The sequence below is a fragment of the Bison bison genome, unplaced genomic scaffold (assembly GCF_000754665.1).
Source record: "Bison bison bison isolate TAMUID 2011002044 unplaced genomic scaffold, Bison_UMD1.0 scf7180017864135, whole genome shotgun sequence".
Taxonomy (NCBI): Eukaryota; Metazoa; Chordata; class Mammalia; order Artiodactyla; family Bovidae; genus Bison; species Bison bison.
Genome location: NW_011494707.1, coordinates 3,109,668 through 3,129,506, shown reverse-complemented (window position 1 = coordinate 3,129,506; position 19,839 = coordinate 3,109,668). Strand labels below are relative to the sequence as shown.

At 45.4% G+C, this 19,839-nt stretch overlaps 1 protein-coding gene across 1 annotated transcript in view; it reads right to left on the bottom strand.

The window, feature by feature from the left end:
* RARRES1 (retinoic acid receptor responder (tazarotene induced) 1) overlaps nt 1–19,787 on the bottom strand; it is a 41,680-nt gene extending 21,893 nt beyond the window's left edge. Inside the window, exons 1-4 of the mRNA XM_010839903.1 lie at nt 19,680–19,787; nt 15,348–15,485; nt 5,996–6,003; nt 4,826–4,901 (exon numbers count right to left, since the gene is read on the bottom strand). Coding sequence (XP_010838205.1) covers nt 4,826–4,901; nt 5,996–6,003; nt 15,348–15,485; nt 19,680–19,787 — 330 coding nt within the window. The remainder of the gene's footprint in view (nt 1–4,825; nt 4,902–5,995; nt 6,004–15,347; nt 15,486–19,679) is intronic.
* Nucleotides 19,788–19,839: the final 52 nt, after the last annotated feature.

Sequence of the window (19,839 nt, the reverse complement as noted above, 5' to 3'; positions counted from 1 at the left end):
TGCGAAGAGCTGACTCACTGAAAAAGACCCTGATGCTGGGAAAGATCGAGGGCAGGAAGAAAAGGGGACTACAGAGGATGAGATGGTTGGATGGCATCATCAACTCAATGGACAATAGTTTGAGCAAACTCTGGGAGATAGTGAAGGACAGGGAAGCCTGCAGTGCTGCAGTTCATGGGGTCACGAAGAGTCAGACACAACTGAGCGACTGAAAAACAACAATTTCTTTTTACTTTGGTTTTCTCCTGCCTGGAGCTCACAGAGAACCGTTAAAGAGTATAAATGGGACCTGCATGAAGGTAGCTGAACAAGGTGCCCCATACATCTGTCTCCAAGTCTCCTCAACACCTGACCCGAGTTAGAAGAACACATAGGACACTCCCCTAAGCCACGCGGACACCAACAGCTGAGACTCACAGAGGCAGCAGTTCCGTGTGCTGGCAGGTCTAAGGCTTGACCTGCTTGCTGCGCCAGCCCTGTAGACCTCCCACCTGCTCCACGCATGGCCTAGGAGTCTGCCCTTCACCTCCACTCAGGGGTCTGGGGTCAGCCCCCTTCACAGGAGTCAGGATGCCCCTCAGGCTGCTATCTGGGGGTCAGCACCGCAGGTGCTAAGAAGAGGAGAGGTCAGTAGAGTTGGTGGTACCACCTTCATGCTCCAGGACACGGAAGAAGGCCAGGAAGCAGCTGGATGTCATAAAAGGAGATTCAGTGGAGGTGGTGGTTGAAGCCGTGGCATTTCCTGTCATACCCCCGGGAAGGTAATACTGAGAATAATCTTAAGGACCACCCACCTTTCCATAACTAATAAACTGGACACACTTATTTGCTATCCACAGAAATTCACAAAAGCCTGCTATAACCTTGATATAATTGTGCATATTTCAAATAGAGTACTTAAGATATTATTTAACTCTGTAATTTTTTTTTGAAAACACATGGAGGCTAAATGAGGAGCGGTTACAGAGCCCAAGCTCGCTCTGCTCACCATAAGATGAGTCAGTGAATCCTAGACGAGGTGTTGGGATCAGGAAGGGATTTTATTCAGGAGCCGGCTGACTAAGAAGATGGCAGGCTAGCATCTCAAAATAACCATCTTTTGGGGCCTGGCTGGCAGGTTCTTTTATGGATCAGAGATGGGGGGCGGGGGGAAATGAGGAAACAAAGTAAAAAGCTATTCAATCCTTGTAAATGAGCCCTGGAATGGCAAGCCTCAGGCAGGGCCATGTTTTTGCCTCACTTCCTTCACAGGTGGGCGGCTCAGGTTACTTCCCTGAGGCAGACCACCATATATGCTTATAACAATAAAAGCTGCAAAATAAAGGTTAAAGTCGCAAGAGCAGATCCAGAGTAAATTCAAAATTAACCCTTCCCAGTTACAGCATCAGTACCTACTCTTTGCGGGGAAAGAAACACCTGGAGTAACCAAGGCTGTAAGCTGAGTCAGGATGGAGCTGTCCTTTTGAAGAGTAATTTTCCTTCCCGATTTGCTAATCAGGCACTCTTAAGAACATCAGCAAGAACATCTACATTTTGTCCCAAACAGGATTTTTATATTTGTGGTTGTACTTTATCATTTATCAAGACTCAGTCCCTTTATCTCCCCTAAAGCCCTCTCCCGGCTCCCTTCCTCTGAGTCACCAGTTCCTCTGAGGCCACGTGGCTGGTTCTCCAGAGATAATAAGGTGGCAGCCTTGGAAGACCAGTCAGGGCCATCTGGGATAAGTGTCTCATGCTCCTCAGGCCACTTTAGGGCTGTGTATTCCCTTGGCTGTCTCTGATTAAACTATCCTGTGATGAAGAGGTCTCTGTAGTTCAACATGCACCCCAGGAGTTCCTAACGTGAAACAGGGCTGGGAGTAGGAAGACAGGGAAGAGACTGTCACAGCTGCCCTCAGGACAGTCAGGGCACAGGAGAAGGACTTCAAATAGTTCATGGTACAGCTGATTATGTGGTCATGGATGACTTAGGAGCTATGAAAGGATAACTGGAGAAGTGATCTAGTCTGGGGGACAGAAAAGTGACATTTTAAGCTGAACTCTGAAGTTAGGAAGGAATTAACTTTGGGGATGTCAGGATCATGGTATGTATGGACATGTTCATTCGTGTCTGACTCTTTGAGACCCCACGGGTTGTAGCTCACCAGGCTCCTCTGTCCATGAGATTTCCCAGGCAAGAATACTGGATAGCCATTCCGTTCTCCAGGGGACCTTTCTGACCCAGGGATCAAACCTGCCACGTTGTAAAGCAGATTCTTTACCATCTGTGCCATCTGGGAAGCAGGATGACTGTGAGTGGCTGGCAAACATTCCACAGGGAAGGATGTGGGATGAACCAAGGTGGGGATGGCAGAAATGCAGGGAAGTGTATGGTGGACAGATGTGGATGTGAACTCGCAGGCCAACATGGTCAGCCAAATACATTATTCAAGGTCAGAAATAATCACTAGAATTCACAGTTTGTGTTAGGACAACGTTATTAAATCTACCATCATTTAAAGGATGCTTATATTTATAGAACAATAACATATACCCTCTAGGGCCTGTGCTGGGTGTGGCTCTAAGCATATCACATGTCTTACCTGGGTTAACAGAGCTCTGAAGGTCTGAACACAAGTGAGTAATTATGAGACGCAGCTAAAGAAGCAGGGAGGGACCACTGTGCAACTGTGACATTGGCAATGAATGAGAAAGTGCATAAGGCCAACCTGTTGGCCAGGGCTGGGGGTTCATGGCTGGTGGGAGGTAGCCCGGTGCAGCCCGGCTGGGGGGCAGTCTGAATGACTCAGTCAAATCAAGATTATGCATGCTTTTATGATCCAATAACTACTTCCAGGTGTGTATCCCAGAGAAACGGTGATACTGTAACAGGGGACTTATGGGAGGATGCTCCTTGAGGCATTCTGTGTGTGGTGGGAAGTTGGAGACGATCTGCTGTGCCTCCCTGGTGGGTAGGCAGGTAGAATGGGGGTGCTACACAGAAGGGAAGGAGGAGAAGGGGGAGACAGAGGATGAGCTAGTTGGGCGGCATCACCGACTCGATGGACGTGAGTTTGAGCAAACTCCAGGAGATAGTGAAGGACAGGGAAGCCTGGCATGCTGCAGTCCATGGGGTCATAAAAACTGGACACAACTTAGCGACTGAACAACCACCACAGATCACAGCGGGGAGAGGTAGCCAACTAGCCATACTTAGAGCAACTAAGAGAGACCCTCAAGGCAGGAAGTGAAAACAGCAGACACAGGAAAATGCACAGCATACCACTTACGAAAATGTTTTAAATAAAAATTTGCACACACAGCAACAGTATCTCTCATAAGAACACTTACAGAGACTTCCCTGGTAGTCCAGTGACTGACTCAGTGTTCCCAATGCAGGGGGCATGCGGTTTGATCCCTGGTCAGGGAACTAGATCCCACAGGCTGCAACGAAGACCTGACGCAATCAAATTAAAGAGAAGAAAACAAAGACAGAAGAAGATACATCAGCCCTTCTCCAAGTTCCCCAAGGGAGGGGGATGAATGGTGTAGACAAAGAGAGTCGCCTACCATATCAGTAAACAAAAAATACTGCAGCCATAAAGCCCCTACAGTGCGCCCTCAGGGGGATTCAGGAAGGAGAAAAGCAGGACACTGGCCCTAAATAGTTGAGGTGTCTATCAAAGGAATGATTTCAATGAGCCCAGACTCCTGCATCTTCCTATACATATACAAGCTCTAAACTCTAACTTGAAATGTCTGTATTTGTGAATAACAGTAATCTTGTAATCTTTGGATATTTGACATTTTCCCCCCCAGAAAAAACTCCTACATCTCCAGGCTCCTCCCTCACCTCTTTGAAACAGCCCCTCAGCACAATCTGAGAGGCTGTATCCTGGGCTATAGTCCTCAGTGAGTCCACCAAAGAAAACAAACTTCTCAACTCTTAGGTTATGTATTTCTTCAGTTGACAGATCTGGTGGCCAATGAAGGGACCCAGGGCAGGCTTCTCTGCTTCACCAGGATCCGGAGCCGAGGTAGCAACAGTGGCCTCTTAGTCCAGCCTGCCTCCTCAGAGAGAGTCGCAGTGAAAACGACAAGAAGAGGAGTGAGTTTTTTTTCTTTCCCTTTCCTGACAACAAAGAAGATTAAGCACAACAGTGAGCAGGCCTGAACATCCCCTAGCTTTTTTTTTTTTTTTACTTTAACTGCTAACTCTGCGGGTCTGCAAATAAGTTTGCTTTTCTGCCTTCTAACTCTGCAGTGGTGCTGTGTCAGCTGTGCTTAGCCACTGTGCCGTGACTGTGCTTAGTCACTCAGTCGTGTCCAACTCTTTGTGACCCCATGGACTGCAGCCCTCCAGGCTCCTCTGTCCTTGGGAATTTTGAACAAGGCAAGAATACTGGAATGGGCCGCCATGCCTCCTCCAGGGAATCTTCCCAACCCAGGGATCAAACTCAGGTCTTCTGCATTGCTGGCAGATTCTTTGCCATCTGAACCACCAGGGAAGCCCAATAATACTGGCATGGGTAGCCTATCCCTTCTCCAGGGGATCTTCCTGAACCAGGAATCGAATCGGGGTTTCCCTCACTGCAGGTGGATTCTTTACAAGTTGAGCTACCAGGGAAGCCCCTGCAGGAGCTATACTTCACACCTATTTTCCTTTGGCTCTATGCTAAATGCATCCTGGACCTGGTGTTTACCCCTACAACCCTCTTCCCCTTATAGTTCCTCTTTTTACAGAAGGCCACAGAGCCAGCCAACCGCCAGACTCAGTGACTGGGTTACTGACGCAGACTATGACTGTCTTTGAAACAATGCAAGAGGAAACAATCAAGATGCTAACCCTTTTGTTCCTCACCGCCGACTCCTGACTTCGAGCTCTCATCTTACATAAGCCCCTAGACTCCTCATAGCGCAGGCTGTGGGGGAGGGGGGCGCACAGATCTTGAGGCATAAGCCTACTGTGTTCCCCTCTCCACCGGCTGAGAATTAAAGCCACCTTTCTATTTTCTCGAAGCTCTGTCTCTGTATCTTTTGTTTGGCTTCAGTGGGCAGAGAAAGCTAAGATTCTGGCCGGCAACAAGAGTACAGACAAATGTGGGTGAATCTCTCCTGGCTTGTAGCTCTCCCAGCAGTGGCTGAGGGTCCTAAGTTTTACTCGGTGGTGTTAACCTCCTCTTGCCTCCAAGATTATCCTGAAAACTTAGTTTCAAGAAGAGGTACCTGGGTTATCCTCAGTTGAAAGACACTCAGTAGGGTTGGACTATGTAATTAGGTGGGAAGCTCGCCTGTTGTTTTAACTTGGATTGGCTATTTTAATAGAGTTTTTCAGAATAAAATTGAAGATATCTCATGAGAGCTTTCAGCTCCAAGGAAGGAGATCTCCCAGTGGGCTTTCTCAGGCAATTGAGAAACTTGTGGGAGTGCTGGAAGCACGTCCTCATACCATGCAGCTGTCCCTATAGGGAAACCCACACATTTTAATTAAAAACTTGCTCTGCCAGGGATGAGCCTACGAGCTGGCCACTCAGTGACCGGAGCACTCAGAGTGGTCTTACACTACCAGAAGGAGAAACTGAGACACGTGAGAGCTGGATCGACTCTGGGGTGACATCTAGCGGAGTTAAGCTTGCAAACGGCACACAGGTCCGCGACAGGATTGCCACTAGCATTTTATCTGGGCAAACTGACTTTACAATGGGGACCAAAGCTTTCAAAACAAAAGAGCAATAGATGGCCAGCCTCCAACTAACACCCCAGCCAGGTTCATGTACAACACATATGGAAATTTATACTTGCAAATACTCACTTGACTGGAAGAACTATACTAGGAGCTCTCAACCCAAAATGGTCAAATTGGGGCTCTTTTAACATTCTGAAACTCATTTTTAAGTGTGTATGCAGCTAGAAAGAGCCTACTCGATAAAATATCTTTTCAGAATTCAGAAACAAAAGCCCTTCTAGGAGAAACTTGCATTTCTCTCCCTGTGTCTTTAAGATGTAAATGCTCTACCTGATTTTCTTAAGAGAGAGAGAGAGAGAGAGAGAGAGAGAGAGAGAGTGTGTGTGTGTGTGTGTGTGTGTGTGTGTGTGTGTTGGCAGTTTGGTCTCTACCATCTGGAAGGTACACATATGGTGCACAACTGGCAACCCACGGAATAGACTGGGGTTCTGAGAAGACTTCGTCTGGCTGAGGCAACTCTCAGGGGCTTTCGTCACCCTAAGCTTTGTTGCATCTACCTGTACATCAAAGATCTTTCCTTTCTTAGACTTTCAGTTGTGTCTGACTCTTTGCCATCCATTGACTGTACCCCACCAGGCTCCTCTGTCTGTGGAATTCTCCAGACAATACTGGAGTGGGTTGTCATTCCCTTCTCAAGGGGGTCTTCCTGACCCAGGTAGTCTATAGGGACAAACTAAAATGGACATAGAAAGCTGTACAAGAATTGTAGAAAGGCTGGTTTGACAAAGTTATTCTGTGGATGGTTCCGTTTGGATTGAATTTAATTAGGTAAGTAAATTTTGTTGTTGAGGGTGGGCTGGTGCAAGACTAGAGTTTGATTTTCTCTCTCTTTTATGAGAATAGAGTTTTCTTATGAACTATTTTTGGTAACAGATTGTGAGTTGCTCTGCCTTCTACATGATCTGTCATTTGCCTTAAATATCTTTTATTGTCTCTTTAGTTGAGTGAATAAGCATTGCTTCAGTGACCTATGATCCTATTTGATCAAGTGTTTAAAAACTTGACATTTTTAAAAAAAAGAACAAACTTCCCAAATATCAAATTCTAATTAAGATTCTTTTGACCCCCAGCTAACTTTGGGATGTTTCAAAGGACCCCTGAAGCGTCCCGGAGAGATTAATTAGGTTTATCTGGCATGTTAAATTACATGGGTAGCACTATCAACTAAGTGTAGCAAAACCTTCTTATTTAATGGGTAAAAGTCATTAATGTAGTCATTCCAAAAGTTATACAGAATTCCTAAAAATCTGATGTGCCCTAATACACTGTTATCAGTTATAATTCTAGTCATTATCTTTAAAAGGTTGTTCACCACAAAAATAAGTTTCTTGTCAATTATATTGTGAACAGATCTTTAACCATGCCATTTTAAGTCTTTTGTCATTTATAGACAATCACTGTTTTACTCTAATGCTTTTACAAAATGAGGATTTTCAAGAGGATTCATAAAAAGAGCTTTTTGACAAATTTGTTTCTGATAACTTTGAGATCATACCACTGAACTCAGTAAGAAATTACAAAACTCTAATGGAAAACCTGATGACTTCATACAAATCAACTGGAATTACACAGAACTGAACGAATTGATAAATATGATTTACAATTTTATGACTTCTGAAATATTCTGATTTTTAATGTTTGTTTTCCAGAAAATCTTTCCTCTTATACTCTTTTTGATCTACAACAAGCTGATAAAATATACCTTTGTAAACAAAGGTGAAATATTTATCTTTTTCTCTCTACATGATCCTTCCAAAATTTGGCTTATCCAGCTGGCTCCCCTGTGAACTTGATGGCTTATTGCGACCAGATTACAACTAGTTACACTAATCATTGTTTTAATTTTTTCTCTTGCTGTTTTCAAATTATTTATGCCTTGTGTCTTTCTCTGCTGTATTTTATTAATGTTACTAGCTGTATTACCTATATTCTATTTCACAAGACTATTGTCTCTTTCATTACCCAATGCACAACCAGGCCACTGAAAAAAATTAATGATGGCTAAATGTCTTGAGGCAATTGATCACATATATAACTCTATATAAAATAACTGTAACAGTAAAATTCTAGATATGGGAAGAAGCAACAAGGGAAAACATTTCCTGGATGATAACTGACTAGTAAAACGGGCAATTCCGAGGATTTTAGATAATCAACAGGGCCTTGTCCAAAAAATTTAGCACACTGAGTAGCCTATCAACAGAATCCTCATCTGATCTAGGAATGAGCTTTCCTAGAGCCATGGGACAAAACTGGTCATGAAATGCCTCCCAACTGTTGCTCAATTTAGGACCAAGAACAGGCACTGTGGACAAAGAATGCTGCCTGCCATTTCAGTAAACAAAGAATACTGCAGCCTTAAGACCCCAAAAGTGGACCCTGAGAGGAAACCAGGAGGGGAAAAACAGGATATTGCTCCTAGATAGTTAAGATGTTTATCAAAGGAATGATTTCAATGATCCCAGACTCCTGCATCTTCCCATACATAGAAAAGCACTAAAATCATTAACTTGAGGTCTCTGTTTTAGTGATCAGCAGTAATCTTTGGATGTTCAACCAAATATTTGTTTGTTCTTTTCCAGCAAAAACTCCTACATCTCCTAGCTCTTCCCTTACATCTTTGGAACAGTCCCTCAGAGCAATCTGAGAAGCTGTATCTGGGCTACAGTCCTCAGTAAGTCCACCGAATAAAACAAACCTCTCAACTTCCAGGTTCTGCTTTTGTTTGTTTGTTTGTTTCAGTTGACAATGGGAAAGGGGATAAAAGAGAATAACCAATCATCAGAGAGGGGTCTCCAGGGAGCAAAGGTGATGAGGGTATTACTCCCTCAGCTTTGTGCCTGGGACCAACAAGTGCAAGAAGTCAAGTCCAAAGTAACTTGGTATGGACGTCTCCACCCTGGATCTTAAACTTCTGCTTTTGACCTGCATATTGGTGTGATCAGATCTGTGCGTGCAATAAACTGCTCACTGTCATGATTTTGAATCTAGAGGCTCTGCACCTGGGATGCAGCCGAGGTCTCAAGTTCAGGTGGTCCTCCCTACACTTAGAGCACGTGTTGCTACACGTGGTACGTGGTACAAAGCACGTGGTTCAAAGCTAATCCATTCATTAAAAGATTTTTTTTTAAAGCTGAACCTTTTTTAAGAGCCAGGTCTGTCGGAAAGGGGACAGGCAGGTCTGGCTTCCCTGATGTGAGGCGTGTTCCCACAGAGAGGATCTCAGGGCTCTGTTCCTCCCATCATCACGCTGCCAAAACTGCCCATCTGCGAACAGATTAGGAAGCTCCACAACCCTCTCTTAAAGCATGGCCCGGGGCACAGCACCTCATTCTAATCTTTTCCAGAATGAGGCTTTTTATATCAACAACAAATCAGTAAACAAAGCAATTGACCGTGTGGCTGTATAACCTGAAGGAATGAATTGGCAACTCTTTGCTACAGATTTCTAATTACATATAAAAGAGGACTTATTTACTATAGCCTAGAAGTAAATGCATTGTAGTCATGGACCACCAATGATGTGGTTCATGTTCTAACCAGTTTTTTTGTGTGTTCTGTAGATTTTTCTTGGATTCTTGGTTTTTGTCCCCAAAGGCCATGAACAAGGATAGTCCCCCGCAGCCGCCCTCTCTCAGGACAGGCTCCTTAGAAAAGTGACTAGCACTTTGATTTGGGGCAATCCTGGTGGCTCAGATGGTAATTATCTGCCTGCAATGCGGGAGATGCAGAGTCGATCTCTGGGTTGGGAAGATGCCCTGAAGAAGGGAATGGCAACCCACTCCAGTATTCTGGCCTGGAGAATTCCATGGACAGAGGAGCCTGGGGGGCTGCAGTCCATGGGATGGCAAAGAGTCAGACATGAGACACAACTGAGAGACTAACACTTCTCTTCACTTGGAGTCATCTGGGAGGGAAACAGGCCACTTTAAAAGTCCTGTTTAATAAAGTGTACCAGAGAATGTTCAAAGTACAACTCATCTCACTAGGTATTTTTTTATAAACAAAAAAAATGCTCCTCAAATATCTACCAAAATGTCGAGCATTTATTCAGGGATTGTGTATAAAGCATCCTGCTAGCCACTGGGCAGCATCATGATAAAAGCTACAAAATACATGTCAAATATCCTGAACTCTCACTACATGCTTCATGTGGCTCAACACAGTGCCCAGGAAGTACTTAACACAGCACAAGAGTCCTTTCAGGGAAATACTGATCTTATCCCCATTTAAGGATGAAGACGGAGGCACTTGCCCAAAGTTAAGGAATTACACCAAGTCCCAGAGTTACTAAGTAGTGAAACCTGGCTCCAGACCCCTTTTCTTCCCTTGAATAGCGCAGAGGTCACACATACAGACCCAGTCACTCCCTCTAAGAGAGGACAGAAGGAAAGCTGCCTGGGGTATGTGTGGGAAGTGTGTGTCCATGAGGTATGAGAAAGGGAGGGAGGGACAGAGAGATTGACAGAGTTGGACTGTCAATAACCATGCTTCCTGTAGACAAGACAGTGAAGACCTCCTGCAAGGGAGACGGCCAGGCAGGGTATTTCTGTTTCCTACGGCTGCTGTAATGAAATACGACAAACTGTGTGCCTTGACGGGACAGACATGAACTCTTTCACAGCTCTGAAGGCTACAAGTCCAAAATCAAGGTGTTGTCTAGTCCCACTGAGGCTCTGGATAGAATTCCCCTCTTGCCTCTCTGAGTTTCTGGTGGTGGCAGGCAAACCTTGGTGTTCTTGGCTTGCAGCTATATTACTCCAGTCTCTGCTTCTGTCTTTAAATGGTGTTCTTCTCTCTGTATCTTCACATGACCTTCTGATAAGGTCATCAGTCACTGGGTTTAGGGCCCATGCTAACCCAATATAGCCTTATCTTAATTACATCTGCAAAGACTCTGTTATTTCCAAGTAAGGTCGTAATCACAGATAGAGGGGTTAAGACTTCAACACAGCTTTTTTGTGGGCACAATAACCCACAGAAGTATGAAAGTGAGGATCATCCAGGACTCTGGAAGGAGGCCCTGTATATACCCTTTCAGGCAAGGCTGAAGTGAGCACTTGAGTCAGTGCAGCACATGAACAGGAATCTCCAGGAGGAGGAGGGAATGGAGACCACCTGGGAGAGAGAGGGTGAGGGCCCTCAGGACAGGAAGAGAGGTGAGCAGCCAGGCTGGGGAGACCAGCAAGTTAGTGACGGGGATACTTGGAGTGGAGGTTACCATGATGGGTGGGGCCAGATTAGAGAAGGTGTCTTCAGGGACTTTATTTTAGAGCAATGGGTCTCAAACTTGAGCTGGAACAGAATCTCCTGGAGGGCATGCTAATGAAGACACTGGCCCCACCAGTGTCTTATGGGGCTGGCCCCACTCCAGTTCTGATTCAGTAAACCGGGGACAGGGCCGAAGCCCCTGCATATTCACCAGTTCCAGGGGATGCTGTGGCTGCTGGTCCAGGGACCACAGAGTTGAGAACTCTCTGGCACTGAAGTTCAGAAGGAGGGACAGGAAGTAAACACCAGAGGTGGTCACTAGAAGACAGATGACCAGGGGATGAAGGACATGACCATCATTTCTCTCCGAAGGCCTGAGGAGTCTCCTATCATGAGACTGAATGAAATGGAGGAGTGTTATCGTAAATTCTGATCCACCTGGGGTCTCTGGCAAATCAGGTCATGATGCCTTACAAAGTTCAGGGGACAGGTATACCCTCTCTTTCAGGGGATGCAACTGATAAACTCCATGATGACATAGGATGTGCTGTTTTTCAAGCAGGAATATTTGGAGTAGGTAGTCTGGATTAAAAAGAAATGAATGGATTATGGTTGTCCTAAGGGTTAAAGGAGATAAGTTTATTTTATTATTGATATATTTACTTATTTAGGCTGCACTGGGTTTTAGTCGCAGCATGTAGGATCTTCAACCTTTGCTGCGGTATGTAGAGTCTAGTTCCCTGACCAAGGATTGAATCTGGGTCCCCTACACTGGAAACTCAAGAGTCTTATCCATTGGACCACCAGTGCACGCATGTGTGCTAAGTCACTTCAGTCGTGTCCGACTCTGCCACCCTAAGGACGGCAGCCCGCCAGGCTCCTCTATCCACGGGATTCTCCAGGCAAGAATACTGGAGTGGGTTGCGATTTTCTTTCTAACACAGGATCAAACCCGAGTCTCTTACATCTCCTGCATTGGCAGGTGGGTTCTTTACCACTAGCACCACCTGGGGAGTCCCTAGACCACCAGGCAAGTCCCTAAAATTGTTTTTGAAGAAAATTCACTCCTTTGCTTCCTGCTGCATGGGTAGCTACTTGGCCATGTAATACAATTTATATTCAGAAGTTAAAAATCACACATTCCAAAAGCGACTCCACTAAGTTGTGTCTCATTTCTCAGTAAAAAGCTGTTTCTGTAAAACACAAAGCTTTTGTTTTCATGTCAGTGGGATCAAAGATGTTTCCTCCAGCACATGTCCACACTATCATTATATTAGATACTATACAATGCTTGCTTGCTTAAAAGTCACTGAAATATGGGATGTGAGTATTGAATGTAAAACTGAGGAACCTAATAAGGGATGGAGAATAGGTGTTTATTATTCTAAGAGCACATTTTAAAAACCTAACATCCCCTTTAAACTCAGTCAAATCCAACAAAAACCTGGGCAAATGGAGGAGCAGGGCAGGTACCCAGAGAAATCTTGCTGCCAGCTGCTGTAGGGGCTGCAAAAATGCCATGACTCTGGGAGTCTCTAAAGACACGATTCTGCCCAAAACTCATCTCTACAAAGAAAACCCTTAGGAACTGCCTGGCGGTCCAATGGTTAGGAATCCCCACTTCCACTGAAGGGGGTGTGGGTTCGACCCCTGGTTGGGGAACTAAGATACTACATGCCACGCGGTGTGGCCAAAAAAAAGAAGAAAGAAAAAGAAAACTCTACGTTTCAGGGAAAGACTGTCTCATGTTTTTCCCCTCTGCCATTGGCTTCCAGGCACAGTCCCTTCATGCGGCCTTCGAGCCAGCAGTGATAGCCTTAAACTTCATGTTCCCACACCGAGGGGGTGGGTGGCGGGGACAGGCCAGTTGTCGAGAGCTCAAAGCTGATGCTGATCTCCCCTCGGGAGCACAGTGAGCTTCACTGACCTAACAGACTCAGCTTCTAAATGTCCCCTCCAGCCTTCACGTTTGGTAAGAAAACATAAATGTCATGCCATTCCAGGAAAAGCAAACTTCTTCATTTTATAAGGTTAGTTTTATGAGTCAGGCTTAGTTGGAGACAAGTAAACAACTCATTTGTGGATAAAAATTGCTGCACTGCACTTATGTTCTGGACAGGGAGAACATTAGTGTATTACATTATACCCTGGAGTTATTTCATTGCATTTTCCTTCTCTCGGGCAATGCCAGATAAGGTGAATGCAACATGTGGAGCAAAAGTCAGTGACCTTCAGATTAGGCCCTATCCCGTGGGGATGAAGGAGATCTCTGCCTTGGACACTATCAGGCTAAGGAGTAGTGGAGAGAGACAGGAAGACTACTGTTGTGTTAATCTGTTTGGTCAGCTCTGGGGATGAATTCTTGACCCTCCCCAAAGAGCTGGGGAGTGGTCAGAGGCAGTGTTCCCCTCTGGCCTAGGATGGGGCTCCTCAGGAAAGGCTGAAAGAGGGATTCGAGTTGTTGTAGGCAGGTTGGGAATGGGTTGGGTCCTGGCCTGGCCTCCTGTTCCAGGTGCCCAGTGGTCCCAACACCCTTCCAGCTGCCTTTGTTTTCATCTAATTTTAATATCTTAATCACTATGCTTTACATATTTAAATATTTTTCTTTTGGGGTTTGTAGTCAGAAAACTTCAAGGATATAGAATCATTAAATATTAGACTTGGAGACTTTCAACTTCTTGCCAACACAGAATTGACTGACACTTGATTATTCAGCATTTGGCTGAAGATGGGGAAATCAGCACCTCCTAAGGCACTTCTTCGGAGAAGGCAATGGCACCCCACTCCAGTACTCTTGCCTGGAAAATCCCATGGATGGAGGAGCCTGGTAGGCTGCAGTCCATGGGGTCGCTAAGAGTCGGACACGACTGTGCAACTTCACTTTCACTTTTCACTTTCATGCATTGGAGAAGGAAATGGCAACCCATTCCAGTGTTCTTGCCTGGAGAATCCCAGGGACGGGGGAGCCTGGTGGGCTGCCGTCTCTGGGGTCGCACAGAGTCGGACATGACTGAACTGACTTAGCAGCAGCAAGGCACTTCTTCCTATTGTCTTTAGCAGGTCCCTTCGTCAGTACAGTGGAAGAGATAAAGAGAAGGGATGCCCTCCACCCTGTAGAAGCTGACACATGTGCAGGGCAGGAGTACAAAGCAGCCTACAGTCAGGTGCCAGTCAAGACAGAGTATGAAGGGCAGGTGTGCTGGGGGGTGAGGTTGTTACTGGGGCTGCAGAGATCAGCCAGAGCTGCCCTTTCTTGAGCAGAGTCACGTGTCTGGCAGTGTGGCAAGTACTTGCATCAGCTCACAGTCACCCGGAAGCTGGGTGTGGTGGGCTGAGGAGTGGCCCCCAAAGAAGTCCACATCCTAATCTCTTGAACCTCTGAACATGTTACAAGGCAGAGGGGACGTGGCCAGTACGATCAGGTTAAGGACCCTGAGCTGGACAGGGTATCCTGGCTGATCCAGGTGGGCCCAGTGTACTCACATGGGTCCTTACAAGTGTTATCATCTTGTAAGGACCTGCCTGCTGGCTATGAAGATGGAGGATGGAGAGCGAGCCAAAGAGTGAAGGCAACCTTCAGAAGCTGGAAAAAGCAAGGAAATGGATTCTTCTCTAGAATTTCCAGAGGAAACACAGCCCTTTCAACACCTAGATCTTAGCCCAGAAGACTGATTTCAGTCTTCTGACCTCCAGAATTGTAAGAGAATGAATTTGTGGGAGTTGTTTTTTCCTACAAAGATTGTGGTCATTTGTCATAGCAGTGAAATCAATACAGATACAAAATTACTTGTGATCCTTCCTAGTGTTCTGTGTGGGCACCTCCCTTGGGGCCATCTGGATTGAGACACATCATCTACACAACTACGGTACAAGGCTCTTTTCCAACTCAACTTGACTGGCCAGAGGCGTCCTGAACGATTCTAAGAAGTAACCCAAAGTGGAGAAGTGCTACTGCTACTATGGGACTAACTCTGTGCAAACCTCTTAAACTGGGGACAATCACAAAGGCGAATAAACGCCAAGCCTGCAGAAGTGCGAAAGAATTTCTAGGTGATTCATGCTGATGCTCTGAGATCAAGGGTCGGGTGGGATTTGGGAGACTGTGTGTGTGTGTGTGTATTCAACATTCTGTGTCTCTTTAAGATCAGTCACTTTAGGGCTATTTACATTCTGTCTCCAGCAGAACCACCTAGGTTGTTCAAGAAGAGCATGCCACCAAGCCAGACTCCTGGTGGTTAAATTCATGACAGTGATCTTTATTTGGGGCCAAGACTAACTCTCTGTGATCACACGCATCCTTGGCTCTGACACCCTGTGTGGCAAGACGAGTGGAAATGTTGTGGGCTGGTAAAAAAAAAAAAGTGTGTGATTCAAAAGCAACTTCTTACAAGCTGGTTAAAAGCATTCTTACTTGCCAGCTCACTTGTAGCTGGCTCAGATGACTGAAGGACGAGGCCGGGAAGGCCAAGGCTAGATTTAACCTCAGGGCCTTTTTCACTTCGGTGCTGGACCCAAACTCTGCAGTCAGAGCCTGCAGGCTAGGTGGGCACTGCGGGCGGGGGGTGGGGGAAGGAGGGCAGAGACATGGGTGGCACTGGTGCCATCTCAGCAGGTGCAGTGCCCTGGAAGGTCTCTGTTCTGTGCTTTCTGGATTGTTATGTTTCATTAACACAGCAGAGGGCGCTGAGGAGCACCACCTTCACCCTGCCAATAGCTATCCCCCTGTGGTTCTTTCACGGGGGCTGTAAAAACACTGAGAAGCCTTCCTTGTGTGAAAGTAGAGATTTTTTCACTTTAGGGTTTTATTACATATCCTTCCCCTCCATATTCATTGCAGCCTTCTTCATTCTCCAGTTTTTCTTTTCTATGGTCTGCTTGATGCATTGCTTTTCTATTCTTGTGAACTATCACCTCTGAATTATTGACATTAATGGAGAGAAGACTTCAAGGAGAACAGTAATTAGATGAATTATGCTGTATTAAAGTGCTTTATAGATTGAAAAGGGATAAAGGAAGAAGCTTTTTCTTAGTATACTAGGCGCTCTCCCAGCTGTCTTGTCGGCTCAATGGACAGGCTTTGTTCTGCCCATAGACACTGGGGTTGGTGGGGGCACACAGCAGCCAGTCCACCTGTGGGGAGGGGGAGGGATGATCAACAGAAGTCAGCTGGTTTGCTCTGAAACTTGCCTGTGTCAGGTGTACCCATTACCTAGCTGCAAAATTGTTAAGTAAACTGGTGAAGAGTAGGCAGGAAAAAACGTAAGTCCACAAAATCCAAGTTAAATACTGTAAAAAGAATTGATAAAGCCTCTAAAAACTCTTGCTGGTTAACTGGGTATGAGTGAATCAGGGTTAGGCAAGAAAAGTCAGAAGTAAAAGGAGAGGATTGTGAACTGTATTCTTTGCAAGTGCTTCTGCCATCATACGTAAACAAAAGTGAAAGTCACAGATGCCCATTATGGGTGGATCTTCTTGCTTGAAAGACTGCAAGGAGTGCCCATTAATGTCCTTCACGCTACACCAAAAGACAGATGATAGTTTTATATTTGCTGATTTTCATTTAAATTGAAGCAGTTAAGGTTTGGGCATAATTCCCCCCGCCTTACCTCTGGTCAAATGTTTTGATTAATGTTTCCAATCAGGTCGTGGCCTGGTCCTCTGAGCAATCCTCACATAAGGGCTGATTTCAAATGGGTTGCCTTTGTTCTTAAGTCTGTGCACACAAAGATCTCACCAGTCTTTCTAAATGCCAGGGAAAGGCTGGCTTCTCACCAGCTGCCTGGGGCAGGGACTAGTGGTTGTAGGTCTTACAAGTGTCCTGAGCATGCTTGCCTCACTGTAGGGGACAGCCCCAGGTGGTCAGAAGCAGGCTTATCCAGGGTACCCTGGGTAGCACAGGAGCTCTCAACACCACAACCTTCCATGCTCTGGGGCCTGCGGCATCAGAGAAACAGGAGCCTTCTGGTCATGGAAGGGTAGTGTACGGTTGGGAAAGAGAGGTCATCAGACAGGGGCAGTGAGGGATGCCTGTGTCCCTCACTATGACTCTCTTCTTACAATCTCTCCTTATAATCAGTAAACAAAACAGAATACTCACAAGTGGTTTCACCAGCTAGTTCTGACTTGAGAATCTCAATACTTCTTTGCATTTACTACCATCGCGGGTGGCCAGACAGTAAAGAATCTGCCTGCAATGCAGGAGACCCAGGTTTGATCCCTGGGTCAGGAAGATCCCCTGGAGAAGGGAATGGCAACCCACTCCATTATTCTTACCTGGAGAATTCCACGGACAGCCATGTGGAGGCAAAGAGTGGGACAGACTGGTGACTAACACTTTCACTACCATAGCTGTTACTGCATTTTACCACTAGAGGGCAATAGTGTTCCTAAAATAAGGGATTCGACCAGAACCAAAAAATCACTTAGAATTAAGAAATTTCAGAGCTGGAAGAGGTCTTAAAAATCATCTGGTTCACAGGCTTTCCATTTTTTTTCAACTGAAATGCACAAGAACTGCATACTTCATAATGAACCATTTCCTACATGTATGTTCGCAATCTTTTGAGGCACTACTTACCTTTACTCTGCAATGCACACTAAACAATTTGTATTCCAAATTGTTTCATTAAACACAAACAAAAAACAACTGAAACCACTAAACAGATGTCATAACCCACCAGTGTGCCATTAGCTTGAAAAACCCTGATTTGGTCCCAGTCTCTCATCTACTAAGGGACACAGTAACCCAGAGGATGGAGAAGGATGCTACCAGCTATACTTCTCTCACTCACCCAGCCACCTGCTAAACTCAGGGTCAGTCCTGGAGGAACTCAGCACTTATTCTACCAATGCATTGACTGGATAAAGTAGTTGAGAGTCTATCATTTTCCACCTCTTGTCAATGATACAACTGCTCATGTAATTGAAGCAGAAATTCTTTGCATTAAAGGTCTCTTCTTATTCAAGTAGTTTCAATCAATCAAGTGATTTCAATCAAGCAATTTCATTGAATTTCCATAGAAACTGAAACCACTTTAGTCTCTTGTGAGTCTTGGCCCTGAAAGTCACTAAGTTCTCTTCCTTGGCTCCCTGATGTTAAAACATTTATAATCATTTTGGGAGGAAATGTAAAGGTAAACCAGAAGATCACAGCAATGTATCCTTTCTTAGGGTCACTGCTCTGTGTTCTTCTACTTAACTCCTCCTCCCTTTCATGCATATCTAATTTATTGATTATCCCCTGGGATTTTTTAGGCCAAAAAGGAGCATCCCTTTAAACTTCAGGACTATATTATTGCAGATGAAAAGAGTAACTGAGCTCTCTGGATAAGAAAGGAAAAATTTTCTTCACTCACTTGGATTTTGAGAGCTAGTTTATTTTGTGCAAGATGCCACAAATTTTATTTTTTTTTAAAGGGGGTATCCAGCAAGGTCCTACTGTATAGCACAGGGACCTCTGCTCAATGTTATATGGCATCCTGGATGGGAGGATGCCATACATGTACATGGATGCCATACATGTATGTACGTGTATGGCTGAGTCCCTCTGCTGTTCACCTGAAACTATCACAGCTTTGTTAATCAGCAATCCAATCTAAAATAAAAAGGTTTTAAAATTATATAAATAAAAAATAAGGGGATAACTAAATGCATGAAAATGCAAATTATTTTATTATTCAATTATTTAATGGTCAGAAGGAAGAAAAACTTTTCTGAGGCTGAAAAATTCCTAGTGCACTTTAGAAATCTGAGCTTGGCTTTCTGTAGAGAATCCTTCCCACTGATAAACAGTGAGCAAATCTCCAGGCGGGGAGTGGGGGTGTGGGGGGGGGTGCTGTTCGGGCTCTGGGACGTGGCTACTCTCCACTTTGATAGAAAGTTCTCAAGTTCTATTCCCTCACTTCTCTGCGGGGAAGTGGGGGGCGGGGGGGAGTTAAACTGAACCTCCTTGAGACAGCAAGGTCTGTTACAAGTGACAAGAGCAGGTTGCCTTTTTCTAGGGAAAAAAAAAAAATGCTTTCACCAGTCAATAAATCTAGCCAAACTGGGTGCAGGGTTAAGTCTGAAGAACCAAGGCGTTCTCTTCCAAATGGCGTTCTCACACCCCCAACACCACGTCTAGAACTATCTTAAAGTTCAACTGCCACTCCTTAAAATTTTCTCTTTATCCTCTTCATTAAACTCTAGCTTCTTCAATTATGAGTCTACAGGCTTTGTGGAATATTGGGGGTTGCTGGAAAGAGCATCGTTACTTTGGGGACAAAGTGTAGTTCTGTAACTTTCGTAGTCATCTTCTACTTGAAAAAGCAACGTAGCTCCACGGACACAAAATGATACCTACAGCCTTGAAATCAGCAACCAAACAACGAGCTGCCAAATTCTCATTCATTCCGTTTACAAACACAACAGCCCTGGGTCATTCACTCTTACTAGATTAAAGCAGACGCCAGGATTAAGAAGGTTCCTGGCCAGGCCAACGCGTAAACTGCAATATTATCCTAAACCCTTGCAAGACGGCCTGCATTTGACAAGGGAACGTCCACGGTTCGGCGTGGGAACTGGCTTGGATTTTGAAAAACCCTGTCCAGAACTGACTCTCAAGCCACTGGTGGGTCGTGCATTCGGCGACCACCTCATAGCAACCAACTCTGGAAAGACCAAGCCTGGCCTTTAGGGCCTGTTCCTCAGTTTCCCCATGGACCTGTTTCCCAGGTATGGGAGCTACCCTGTGAAAATTCTTTACGTCCTTGTAAATGCCAGAAAGAACAAGTCCGCTTTCCGCGGATTCTGCGCCCCGACGGGCCCTTCCAAGCGCGGGAGCTGTTCCGGGCTGTCTCCGCACCTGGCGCATACCGTTCTCGCCGGCGAGCCCCAGCACGGGCGCGCGCGTACGGCAGTCACCG